General features: G+C 54.7%; 4 protein-coding genes across 4 annotated transcripts; 1 reads left to right on the top strand and 3 right to left on the bottom strand.

The window, feature by feature from the left end:
* Positions 1-198: 198 nt before the first annotated feature.
* CC84DRAFT_1255281 (uncharacterized protein) lies at positions 199-1,663 on the bottom strand (the record flags this gene model as incomplete). The annotated part of the gene is made up of 6 exons (XM_018184523.1): positions 199-913; positions 971-1,112; positions 1,165-1,293; positions 1,351-1,396; positions 1,446-1,550; positions 1,613-1,663. The coding sequence occupies 6 exons, from the start codon at positions 1,661-1,663 to the stop codon at positions 199-201; spliced, it is 1,188 nt and encodes a 395-aa protein (XP_018043547.1).
* Positions 1,664-3,510: 1,847 nt separating this feature from the next.
* On the bottom strand, positions 3,511-7,416 carry CC84DRAFT_1201981 (MFS general substrate transporter; the record flags this gene model as incomplete). Its single annotated transcript, XM_018181743.1, has 7 exons — positions 3,511-3,960; positions 4,011-4,967; positions 5,017-5,299; positions 5,972-6,353; positions 6,406-6,750; positions 6,809-7,313; positions 7,404-7,416. 7 exons carry the CDS (start codon positions 7,414-7,416, stop codon positions 3,530-3,532), a joined length of 2,916 nt encoding a protein of 971 aa, XP_018043546.1. The 3' UTR covers positions 3,511-3,529.
* A 281-nt stretch (positions 7,417-7,697) lies between these two features.
* On the bottom strand, positions 7,698-10,727 carry CC84DRAFT_1160385 (CBF-domain-containing protein). The gene is made up of 3 exons (XM_018177485.1): positions 10,529-10,727; positions 9,310-10,472; positions 7,698-9,261 (listed from the first exon to the last, which is right to left on the bottom strand). The coding sequence occupies exons 1-3, from the start codon at positions 10,661-10,663 to the stop codon at positions 7,872-7,874; spliced, it is 2,688 nt and encodes an 895-aa protein (XP_018043545.1). The 5' UTR covers positions 10,664-10,727; the 3' UTR covers positions 7,698-7,871.
* A 32-nt stretch (positions 10,728-10,759) lies between these two features.
* On the top strand, positions 10,760-12,345 carry CC84DRAFT_185186 (uncharacterized protein). Its single transcript, XM_018185502.1, has one exon. The coding sequence runs from the start codon at positions 11,039-11,041 to the stop codon at positions 12,281-12,283; it is 1,245 nt and encodes a 414-aa protein (XP_018043544.1). The 5' UTR covers positions 10,760-11,038; the 3' UTR covers positions 12,284-12,345.
* Positions 12,346-12,658: the final 313 nt, after the last annotated feature.

Raw genomic sequence — 12,658 nt, 5'->3', positions numbered from 1 at the left:
TTCAGGTAGCCATCGAAATAGTGCCCGTAAAGGCAACCAGCTCCATAGTCAGAGTTGGATGAGATCTGTGTGGTGTCTGAAAATAGCCATATCCTCCAACAGTAAGAGTTTCTTCTTTTGCAAGTTAGGTGGATGGGCATATTTCATGATACTAGTTAAGAACTACGTTCGTAACGAACCTCATCTCAACTCTACCTCTCAAGGTCTGGGACCAGACGAGATATCTGTCCGGAACCTACGTCCCAGGTCCTTATTCTCGTCTTCCCAGTTGCCAAGTTCTTCATCCTCATTTCTCGGCGATGAGCTCACATGGTAAGTCTGCTCGACAATCACAATTCCATTCTGGATACTGCCTTCTCCACTCCCCTTCTCCAACGATGAACTCCTTCGCGACGACCGCGACGAGCTCCGTGGTACCGTCACAAGTTCTACATCCGACGCCGCCGCACCGCGCTTCGAGCCTGGCTCTGACTGCAGCTCAAAGGTGCCGTGTCCGTAAGCGCTCTTCGTCGGGCGGGATCGCGCGTACGATGACGACTCCGCGATTGGGCCTGTCCCACGCCAAAAGTTACGCCGGAACATGGGTCTGAGAATCGGCAGGTTCACTGTGATGATGCCAACAATTGTCTCGCGCACACCCCAACGATTGATGTTCAGCCCCGACGGAGTGTTGCCCAGCGTGAGCGCGGCGCGGACGATTGCGGCGGCGATGACGAAAGTGCCTGAGCAGATAAATAGCCCGATGGCGATCTTTTTGCTCAGCTTGATTTGGAGGCCCCACAGCATGGGCACGGGGATCGCGAGGATGATAACGTCCGTGACGACGTTGAGGATAGCGCCGACGTAGAAGTTCTGCGGTTTGAATGTACAGCGGCGCGGTGGCATAGGTCGAACCTGCCAGTTCATCTGGGTACTGCAGAGAGTGAGCCATCGCGAGTAGATCCATGTGATGAAGGAAGAAACGACTTACGGGTGGCAGCCAAATGTGATAGTGAGGAAGACCGCAATGTACGTTACCCCACACATCCAAAAGCACCAGCGGACCAGACGATTCTGGAAGGTAGCCATGGTGATGCGCCGGTAAAAGAACAGCAGCATGAACTTCATGCACCCTAAGCGATGTTAGCTTGTGGAGGTTGTACTGGTATTACAAATGATGCTCACATATGAGTCCAGTGTAAGTGTACCAAGCAGCTATCTGTGCCTTCGATCCTTCCGTCACCCGTTTGATCTCGGCATCAGTGAGCAAATCTACCACATCGCTGGGGATGTCGACATTTGTTCCTTTGTGGTCTAGAAATCCAAGTATGAGTACTGAGACATCGTGCTGGTCACCGCTCGGCGACTTACAAGCAATGTCGACTAGGATGGCATCAGCGGTGTACAGTGCCAGGCTCTGCATACTATTAGTGGGCGCAAACCACAAGGAGATCAAGTTCACCTACAACAATGGCAATGTAGTCATCTCCCTGGAATCCTCTGAAGCCAACAGATCGTATCCGCGCAATGTACCGCAGAGTAATAATGGTCAAGCCGATGCCGTACCAAATCTGCAGCAGAATTAGTGACAAAATCATTTGATACCCTTTTGCAGAGTTAGACATGCCCAAACCTCAGCCAGGAAGCTCGAATCTCTCGGTAATGTAATGTTCCCGTCCGACATGGCGATGAAAGCGCGCAGTACAGCACGCAAAAATCAAGTTGATATGTCGATATGACAAAATACGACTGCAATGGGACTCCTCAGCCCTGTGATCGCCCCGGCCGTCATGAGCTACATGCCTATGTATATTCTAAAATCCCAGTTCGGCGGTTTTGCGGGAGCTAACGACTCATCGTCAGATCCGCGATCTGGTTCTGTGAGATAGTCTTGGTCTCCACTAGATTCGCGAGGCGCACATACTGCAATAACACATGAATCGTAGTGGGCCTGGAGATGCTAAAGTCTCAAACGCGCATGTGGAGTGCTCCTTACAAAACTCCCCGAGAATCTCAGTGCCCTGCGATGCATAATAACGATACTGACTCCCTCTGCTTTTGGTAATTCTGATTTCGCTAGACTCTGGGCTTCGGCAGACCTTCTGGAATCGCACCATTACATCACCGCTACTAGACTTGATCAAAACGCTGCTTGCGCAAGTGTTACCGCGACCTCCCAAGCCATCTCACTGCCCCTGAATCAACTGGCTCGTAGAATCTCAATAGCGCAAGTCAATTGACAGGCTAGCAACAAAGATCGTGAAGTGGACCACGATCCAAAATTTCGGATTAAGCCATCCCGGTGCTGTCTGGGGTTCCAAGATCGGCGACGACCACTAGCAACCCTAGCGCTGATCATGGCGCGCGCTATTGACTCCGCGTCAGCCCCAAAGCATTCCAGTTTCAACGTGAACATGATACCCGGGCATGCGTCAAGGAACTCCACCTGTTTCGTCTAACCTGAAAGCCTCCGCAGGTGTTCGGCTGAGAGGTAATGTCGCTGAATCGCGAACAAGTTCTTGCAGGCGCCCGAAATGAAAGTGCCGACCGTTGAAAAGGCCACTGCTACTAGTGAGCTAGCAGGCGTAGGTGCCGGCCGGGTTGCTGCATTTGAAAATAACATGCAGACCACTGGCTTGTTCTCGCTCGTGATGACTACTAGTTCAGAGATGGCACGCCGGCGAATCCGCTTTCCCGCGCACGGGAGTGGAAAGCCGCAACGACGGCGCAGCACCGCGCGGAATTTCAGCTTGGTGCGTTCGACACTCGCATGGCTCCAATTGTGAATTGATTATGGGAAATTTTTAACAACATATGGCGACCATTCTGAATCATCAGATCTGGCAATATTGTAGGTAAGCTGGGCTATTGCTGGTGAAGTTCGTCATCGTAGGTGTGCTCCTAATGAAAACCGGACAATTCATTTTACGAGGCAAGCGTGTCGATTGCTGACCTTTTGTACGGATGAATAAGCAATTGGAATGAAAAGGGATGAGCCCCCAGACCTTCAATTCGCAGCATTCTATTCACCGCAATTGCACCCACTACTCCAGCAGGCCGCATTCGAATTAAATAATCTGACCTCGTATATAAAAAAGCCCGATGCTAAGATCTGGTAGAGCACAACCACGACTGGCGTAGGAGAATCGACGGGCACTCCCGCCACGTATGGCCAATTCCGATATTCACACGTACTATGGTCTCTATGCAGGGGCAGGCGATGCATTGAGAGGGTTCGAACCAGCCAGGTGGGTAATGTCAATCCGGACTGCTTACTCCAGCGATACTTGAGACCTGGAGATGTCGCGCTTGATCGCACACGTGTGAGCCTAGAACCTTGAGAATGAAAAGTCTTCCACGTGCTGTGGCACACGACACGGCACAGGAACGGGCTGGCCCTCAACTACCCGGATGCAAAAAAACACGTAGATTAAGCGTCGCTAACTAACTAACGCAGGAGCGACCCGCACCGTTCCAGCGGAACGCAGGCCAGAAACGCAACACAGCCCGAAGCCACGCGCTACCCAGCCTGACCGATCTCTTCCTAAGATTACTCCTTCTTCAACACCCTATCCAGCACCCTATACCTATACACCCAGCTCCGCGCCCTCTTTCCCCAGATGTACATTGGGATCGTGGTCACGGTCACCGCGACCGTCGTTCCTCCGATGACAAAGAAACAATCCCGCACACCCTGCAACGCAATCCAGTCGTTTGCGTAAAATGTGAGCCCAAAGGCGAACATATTCTTGATGAAGTTCATGATGGCGAAGGCCTCGGCGGACTGCTCCCGATGGCAGTCGCTGACGTAGGTTACTACGGAGGTAGTGCCGAGCTGCACGCCCAGGTTGATCAGGCCCATACAGACGATCACGGGAATCGGCCAAGGGTCTTCCTTATAGAGGGACTCGCCCCAGGCGAAGAAGCCGGTGGCGGTAAAGATGAGGTAAGTGATCATTACTGGGAGGCGGAATTCGGGTTCTGCAAATATTAGTGACGGTGTTGCGTATGCGATTAAAGATGCGACTGACCGAAGACTCCGTTATTGCGTTTCGCCATCCAGGTCGCGACGCCATCGACGACATACCCTGCGACTAGCGTAGCGATCACGGATGCGACAAACGACGACACGTTGGTTGCGCCGACTGCGCTGACGGAGAAATTGTACGGCGGTGCTGAGAAGATTTGCGATAGCGTGATGGAGATCAATACCAGCCAGGAGATGCAGATGGTGAAGAGAAGCGTAGCCCACATGACGATCGGTGACAGGATAAGAACAAACGGCCGAATGAGCGTCCTCCAGAACGAGACAGTGTCGAAGTATCCGCTGTATGGCTTGAGCTCTTGTGCATATGACAGCCGGGGTTCAGACGACGCGGGTGAGACAGCCACGCGGTGCTCAATTTGCACTGTCTTTTCTTTCTCGGCATTTTCGATGTCAATGGTCTTGTCGCTCGTATCGATGTTGATGGCGTCATGTCGTACGAAAGCTGATTCGGGCATGAAGAATATAACCAAGATGAGCATCACGACCATTGCGCCACCCATAGCATGCATCGCAATGCGGAAGGAGCCTTTCTCGATGATAGAGCCGGCGATGGGACCCGCGAGGTTAATGCCGCCGAGCACACCGAGGTTGAAAATTGCCATCCTGAGGCCACGCTCGTGCACATGCCAGATATCTGAGACCGATGCGGGAATCAAAGCCTCGAAGGGGGCCATGCAGAAGCCCTGGAGGGCTCTTGCGCCAGCTAGAGATCCGAAACTCTTCGCCTCTGCGGCCCAGAAGGATGATACCGCAAGTCCGAGGGTGGTGATAAGGTACACTGGCCGCTTTCCGACCTTCACAGCGATGGTGTTGCAGAGAAGACTGCCGACAGCGATGGCGACGATGCAGGAGCCATTACAGCCGAGTGAGAATGTCTGGAGCGGAACGTTGAATTGAGTAGCGAGCGGGACGAAAGCAGGTGTCAGCAGAGGACCGATAGCTGTTGCTTGTTAGATGATGCACATCAGTTTGGTGTGTATAGTTCTTACCTCCTACACAACCACATCCGTAGGCAATCACCAGCGTGAACATCTCCTTCTTCCATCTCGGCCAGTTGTACGGATCGTTGGGTGAATCGGAGGGCTGCGGTACAAGGACAATTTGTCCGCTCGGGTCGTGCTTAAGAAGACCGCGATCAATGCCAGCGAGTTCGGCGTCTACCCTCCCGAGTTCGCTCAAGGGAGCTGTTCCGGGCACATGTTCGAGCTTGTTGTCGTCAAGTATTCCCAACGGCATGGTGAAGATGACGCTGTCGTATCCGTACGATCGGGTCTGATCAGGATTCAGATGGCGAGAAGCTCTCTAGATTAATATTTTTGGAGCTTCAGAGAGCTCGACGCGCCAACGCACTAAAATGTGGGGATACCCCCATGATTGCAGGGATGCGTTCCCAGTGGCATGCGGGGAACATTTCTCGCGGGGGGTTCTTCCTATGAAAGTGGGCCAATACGAGGGCGTCGTTTGCTGGCTAACGTCTTCCGACGCGAGATCACCATCGGCATGTCTGAACGCGGACAATCATTGGGGGCGCGCATGTCGAGCCATGCGCCTCTCAGCCTCACCATTTTGTACCCCACACGCGGCTGTTGCATGGCCATGCTGCATTTGAGACGCACTGTGTTGAGCCTCAACATGTTCTAGATTCTTTGTGGCTGGAGGGACAGGCCTCCTGGCCATTTACCTGGATGCTGCCACGTGAGAGATTGCATTCTACTGTGTACATCCGCAACTTATACGCTTTAGGCGCGTAAGTCCAGGGACCAAGCACGCCAGTCGCGACCGCTACCTACCTATCTCATCGACACTCGTTCGAATCAAGATGACTTCCCGTTTTCACAAGTGTGAGTAATCATACACATGTCTACCGTCCAATGTTTACCCCACAAGTAGCGTTCTGCCGGCTATGTTGTACTAGCACGTGCCCTGGGGAGGTAAGTCACTTACCGGTACTTGGCCTGGGTGCCGTAGCTTCGAATGCGATGAACAAGTAAAAGGAGGCACCCAGATCAGGTGGCTTTCCGCTCGACGTAACGACCTCCTTGGCGCTGGGACCTGGAACCGCTTGGCATTGATCCGATTGATCCTGACAAGTACTGTAGAGAGCGAGTCACTCTGGCGGACGCGTCGATGATGATACTTCCTGTTGCAGCGCTGGATCCACGTCTTGTTTGTCGTCCCGGGATGCAGACCAAGGCCCGGATTGCAGTCCGTCAGTTGCTTGTTCGAGAGTTCGAGACAAATATAAGTCGAAAATGGCAATAGATTCTCACTATCAAAGGGGAAGTCCTTAATGTTATCATAAAGGCTACCATCGTAGGCACCGGATCTAAAACAGCTCGTATCGGATTGGGCTCGACGCTTTGCGATCCTTCTCGGACTCAGCGGCAGCATCGGCGTCATGCCGGTCCATACCCTCCACCTTGATAGCGTAGTCCACCAAGTGGTACAGACAGTATTGCTTGTTCTGTTGTCCTGGCTTCAAGTGGGAATCGATGCCAGCTTGATCTGCATCTTGGATGGTGATTCGGAACGCCTTCCTGATGAAGCGACCATTCACCCTTCGGTGTGTGCGACCCAGTCTGAATCTGCCGGGCGCTTGATGAAGAGTTGGAGGCCTCCATCCTCTCTCGTTGACCCTCTTCTTCGCTTTTTCCTCCTCCTCGTCCTCCTCCTCTTCGCCAACGTCTTCATCAGTTCCTTCATGCTTCACTTGGACCGGGACCCTATGGCGTGAGGTGGGATGTTGCACAGGGCGCTGAGATGGCGATCTGCTCCCAATACCTAGCAGGTCGCCTGTAGCTACGAGCGACCTCTGCATGTATCTTCCGTGCCCATTCAGATCCCTCACGGTCTTGCAAACCGCTTCGAATCCTGAAGCCACGCCCAGCGCTACCACTAGTAACTCGCAAAGGCGAAGGCGATTGTAGTGGTGGAGGCGGAAACCGCCGTGGTAGCTTTAGATCCCGTACAGTCCAGTGGCTGATCAGGCGATGCATGATATGGCTGTGATGCAGTCTAGGAACGTGCTCCCTCCGGATCCACGCTAGAACACCATTAGGTATCTCGCGCCCGGTCTTGCCGCGGTGCATGTCGGTTTGAAGGACATATTCTTCGTAAAGGTTCCAACCAGTGAAGTCATCCGACTGTTCAAAGCGCTCCTGGTGTGGCTCGGACCTCGATAAGCCGTTCCAGCTACCACTTGTACACGCATGATTGTGACCGCGATTGCGATTTCTATTCCTCTTGCGAGTGCGGTTGGGCATTGTCAACTTAAAAGCTGCAGAATCTGATCTAGATCATCAGAATGAAATGATGTGAGTTCTAGAATCTCGACATGGTCCAATACCTCAAGCGAAGGTGCGCCGAACGAGCTTACCGTTCTCGAACATACTGCATGTAGTGGCATGGTGGTCTGCAGCGCGCTCTCGCAAACACTGCACTCGATGAAACAGTCGCTTCTTTTCTTCTCAGTTCACTGAGAGAACGCTGATTGACCTGGTGGGCAGATTTTCCAACGGACGCTGGTTCAATGGCCGGCATATTCAGTTGCGACAAACAACCTTCACAGGAGTGAGCTGGATGAAGCTGGAAGTCATCCAAACTGCTTCTCCAGTACAGCCAGTGTCAGCACGCACAAAGTTCAGAGTCAAGCAAAGTGGGCATTCGCAACCTATACATTGATGCCGTTTGAATTTTCCGCATTACAGAAATAGGGGATATCTACACAGAAGAGTAAAAAGTACACAAGCACGCACGCACCCCAGCGCCATCCGTCTACTTTTAATCCACATGATGCTTACAACGCAAAAAAGGTGTGTACAGCGTATCAAGATAGCGAAGCAGTCTACTCGCTGTCGTCGCCAGCAAGAAGCTTGGCGTAATCGTCTGCCGAAGCAAAGGTGGGGAGGTGCTTGAGCTTCCTCTTTTTGGCCTTCTTCTTGTCCTTTTCTTTAGACTTGGCTGCCGTCTCATCGACATCGGTCTCGTCATCCATGGCGATGTCGACGGGGATGTCGTCGTCGCTGTCGATAAAGGCCTCTTCGTCATCGAGGTCGAAGCCGTCCATGCCGTCGTCGGACTCATCCGCGCCGGCAGCAGTACCGTCCTCTTCATCATCGTCACTTCCAAGGTTGAGCTCGACGCCCTCGTCCATGCCGATGCCCCCTTCTTCGTCATCGTCGCTCATCATATCTTCCATATCGATGTCGCTGAAGCCTTCGTCGTCGTCCTGAGGACCTTCGACCTCCGGCCGGCTATTGACGAGCGCCTTCCAGATCTCTTCTTCGCCCGAGTCGTCGCTCTCCTCGCCGTCCTTCTTCCGCTTCTTCTTCTCCTTCTTGGTCGCCTGCTTGGCCTTGCCCGCCTTCTCGAAATAGGTGTGGAAGAAGACCTCGTCCTCGCGGACATCGTCGACCTTCTTCCGCCAAAACTGTTCCGAGTTGAGCGCGCCGTGCGATTTATCTCCATCGCGAGTAGCGATGAGGTAGTCAGTGGCTTTCGCAGTGCCTGCCATAGGCTGCATAATGGATGTTCCATGCGTAGCCGAGGCCTTGGCCTTCGCGTTTTTGAAGGCGAATTTGTCGAGGAAGTTCATGAGCGTGTAGATGGTCGGGTCCGGCTTCTCCTTGATCTGGTCTTGGTTGACAAGCTTGGTGGCGAGCACATGGACGGAAGGGTGGTAGTGAGCTTGCAGGGGAAGAAGCTCCCAGAGACAAGACAAGTCCGCATCTGCGTGCGAGGGATCGCGTTTCCTCGCGTCGTAATGCGCGCGCTTAGTCTCCGATTGCTTCTTCGGTGCCCCGGTCTCGCCATCTTCCGGTACATCGTCATAATGCTCTTCACCGCTATCATCCGCGTTGTCCTCGGGCGCCGTTACCATGGTTCTAATACTTGGGAATTGGATAATCAACTCGTTGATCAGGTAAAGAACACCGCAGATAAAGGGCGGCTCGTGTAGATGGATAATCTGCAAGAGACGCTTGATGAAAGCCTGCACACGCTTGATGCTTGTGTCGGCCTTGAGTGCGCGATATAGAAGGTTCAGGTACATGATGTGTTTCGAAGTCTCGATGAGGCGAGGGTCCAAGAGGGATTCGTAAAGTGTGCGGTAGAAACGGTCGGTAGAAAAGTGCTTTGTAGAAGAAATTTGTTGTATCAAACTCATAGCCTGGATGCTGGTGTTGAAGTTGGCCGAGTGGGTGATCTGGAAGATGGTGTCGATCTGTTCTCCGAACCTAAAGCATGTTAGACTCAACTTGCACACAGCAGGGTGGAGAGCTTACTTCTCGTCATCCGTCTTAGCGAAAGGAAACGCGCGGTTGACACCAGTCAAGATGGCAGAGATCAGTTTCTCACGGTTCTCGTCGTCGACCTTGAAAGCCTGGGTCGCCGCCTTCTCCTGCTTCTTGAGAGCCGCTTTTCCAGGCTTGCCTCCTCCGCCTTGAACGTGACCGTGCTTGTTGATCTTGAGCTTCTCTACAGCATCTCCCTTCTTGTCGTGTTCTTTCTGCTGCTTAAGGAGGCCGACGAAAAGACTGAAGTAAATCTCGAGCAACTTGTTGGCCACGTCTTGCTCACGACCACTCAGGACGGTCTGGTTCATGGTGATGACTCCGTAGTACTTGGCGGTGCCACTCTGGTTCGGGCGGAATAGAAGGTCGGACTCGATGGAGCTGATGATGACGCTCTTCATGGCAGGGTGGGTGATCTGCAGCTGCAGGAGCAGGTAGGAGGCGCGGGACGCCACCTTCTTTTCCTTGTCGCCCAGCTTGTTGATGAGCAGCCGGAGCAGGTTCTCTTCCTGTTCCGGCTTCTCCTTCAACAGTTCCCATACCATGGTGACGGCACGGTTGCGCGAGAATTCGACCTCATCGTTGGACCATCCTTCGATGATCTTGAGCATCTCGAAGTACTGCTTCTTCAACCAGTCCTCGTATGCCCACGCGACGAGATGGATCTTCTGGACCGCTCCCGGCAGCCGGTCGCCATAGTTCCAAGTCGCCGCCTTGCCCTGCAGCGCGGAGATCAGGCCGGGCTGGCGCGCAAAAGCCTTCAGCTTTCGGTCCGGAGGCAGCACCACGCCCTGGCCCATCAGATCCTTGAGCGCTGCAAGCGCCATCATTGCCGCGCTCCTGCTCTTCTTGCGCGACAAGCCCAGCAGCTGTTCAAAGGCCTTGGTGGTGTGCAGCGGCGACTCCTGCACCAGCAGCGTCAGGGCCGAGACCTTGTCTTCCATGGTGCCGGACGTCATGACGGTCGACATGAACTTGTGCGACGAGTCCTTGGACAGGTGCGAGGCGGCATACTCGTCGCCGTCGGCGAGCAGCAGCTCGTCGGCATACTGGTGCAGCTCGTCGAGGACGTGCCGGGCAGGAACGGCCGGGTGCTCGACAATGGGCAGTTGCGGCAGGGCGACGGCGTGCCATTCGGGCTGCGGGGTGAAGAGCTGGCGCGCACCGTCAGCATGCATCCATCAGTATCGCACCTGCGCGCCGCTCTTACCAAATTCGGGCGCGTCGTGGGCGTGCCATTCTTGCGCGCGTCCCTGCCGCCGTGTTTTGCGCTCACCCGGCTCTTGTCCGTGGGCGGCCGCGCAGGGCCGTCTTTGGTCTCGGCATGGGTCCGCTTCTTCCCCATCTGGCGCGGGCGGGCGATGTGAGGATGTTGCAAGGCCAGTCAGAGATGTCTCTCCGACCCGTCATGACCTTTGTGTGCGCGCCTTCTGGTCCACAATTTTCGGCCGCGACTGCTTCGGAGCTTGGAAGAACAGATCTTCCGGCGGCCGCGCTAGGCCGAACCGGGGCGAGGCAAAGGTGGGGCGGCCCGTTCATCGGAATTCAGTTCGCAACTGAGTCAACGTGGTTCCGACTCACGCCCTTTGCTGCACACGTCCCCGTGACGTCCCTTGACGAACACGGTTGGCTCGACACTGGAGGCATCCCCATGACGATTGGCCTGTTCGACTGGCTTACTGGAACCATCCTCCCCTCGTAGGGCCCATCAATTTTCACCATGTCGACCAACAATGATGAGGAACCCAAAACCTCAATAACACCATTGCTCAAGCGGCTCTGGCACGAGTCTGCCGCCACGGCGCCAGACGCCTCCGAGATCGCCGCCGCCATCTCTCTCATCTTCACCAACAGCCTGTCAGAGGTCCAGATGGGCGCTCTCCTGACATGTCTGCATTTCACGGAGCGCGACCGACGGGCAGATGTCTTGACCAAATGTGCGCAGTCAATGCGTGACTTCTCCACCCCCATGGATGTGGACAGTCTTGCCAAGTTGATTGCAGAAAGAGGTAGAAAAGAGGGCGACTACCACGGCGGCCTGTGCGACATAGTTGGCACCGGCGGCGACTCCCACAACACCTTCAACATCTCCACCACCTCGTCCATCCTTGCCAGCGCCCTCCTCATGATCGGCAAGCACGGCAACCGCGCCAGCACCTCTCGCTCGGGCTCCGCCGACCTGCTCTCCTGCGCCCAGCCCAGGGCGCCCCAGATCTCAGCCGTCACGCCCTCCACCATCCACGAGGTCTACTCCCAGTCCAACTACGCCTTCCTCTTCGCCCCCATTTTCCACCCCGGCGCCCGCCACGCGGCCTCCATCCGGAAACAGCTCGGCTGGAGAACCATTTTCAACCTGCTCGGTCCCCTAGCTAACCCTCTCCACCCGCTCATCGAGTCCCGCATGCTCGGTGTAGCACGCAAGGAAATTGGCCCTGACTTCGCCGAGTCCTTGCGGCAATCTGGCTGCGTGAAGGGCATGGTGATCTGCGGCGACGAAGAGCTGGACGAGATCTCCTGCGCAGGGCCCTCGCACTGCTGGCAACTCAAGCAGAACCCCGAGACTAACAAAGTCGACATCGAGTACTTCACCGTGTCGCCGTCAGACTTCGGGCTGCCGACGCACGCGCTGAGTGAAGTCTCGCCCGGTCAGTCGCCCGAGGCGAACGCTGAGATCCTGATGCGCATATTGAAGGGCGAGGTGCCTGAGGATGACCCGATTCTGCACTTTGTGTACATCAACACGGCAGCATTGTTTGTCGTCAGCGGCATCTGCGATGCCGATACGAGCGATATGGGCCATGGAGACGACGGGAAGGTGATTACAGAGAGGGGCCCTGGTGGTGGGCGCTGGAAGGAGGGCGTGCGGCGGGCGAAGTGGGCGGTCAAGAGCGGCGAGGCGTACCGACAGTGGCAGCACTTTGTGGAGGTGACTAACAAAGTCGCTCCCAGTACTGTAGGCTCTTAATTCATCTTCATCGCAATCGAACCAAGTTCTATTCCATCTCCGTGGCGATCGAGGCTGTTGCGTCGGCCATCTGTACCTTCTTTACACTTCTTTGTCCATGCTTTTTGATCTTACCACGCAATATTCAGCCCCTGGACCACAACCACGGCCTGAGAATTTTCCTCCGCCATTCCCTCCGCTTCTTGTCGTCCTTTTCCTGCTTGTACTTCTTCCATTGCAGAAATACCCCACAAGCCGCTACAGCAGCCGCAAAAACGCCGATGACAGCGCCGGTTATTGCAAAACCGAGGTCTGCACCAGTAAGGGGGTCAGTGTCGCGGGGTATGAGGTGCAGTGCAATTGGAGGCATCGCGGGTGTGTGGATGCGTGCTTGGG

This window comes from Paraphaeosphaeria sporulosa (genome assembly GCF_001642045.1).
Source record: "Paraphaeosphaeria sporulosa strain AP3s5-JAC2a unplaced genomic scaffold CC84scaffold_1, whole genome shotgun sequence".
Lineage (NCBI taxonomy): Eukaryota > Fungi > Ascomycota > Dothideomycetes > Pleosporales > Didymosphaeriaceae > Paraphaeosphaeria > Paraphaeosphaeria sporulosa.
Note: the sequence above shows the minus strand (reverse complement) of the source record. Positions and strands in the feature narration are given on the sequence as shown.

Bases quoted from the DNA above. Each gene is read 5' to 3' on its own strand.
- CC84DRAFT_1160385 (XM_018177485.1), bottom strand. From the start codon at position 10,663: ATGGGGAAGAAGCGGACCCATGCCGAGACCAAAGACGGCCCTGCGCGG. The intron at 10,473-10,528 runs GTAAGAGCGGCG...GGTGCGCGCCAG, and splicing joins CCACGACGCGCCCGAATTTG to CTCTTCACCCCGCAGCCCGA. The intron at 9,262-9,309 runs GTAAGCTCTCCA...AACATGCTTTAG, and splicing joins GCTAAGACGGATGACGAGAA to GTTCGGAGAACAGATCGACA.
- CC84DRAFT_185186 (XM_018185502.1), top strand. From the start codon at position 11,039: ATGTCGACCAACAATGATGAGGAACCCAAAACCTCAATAACACCATTG.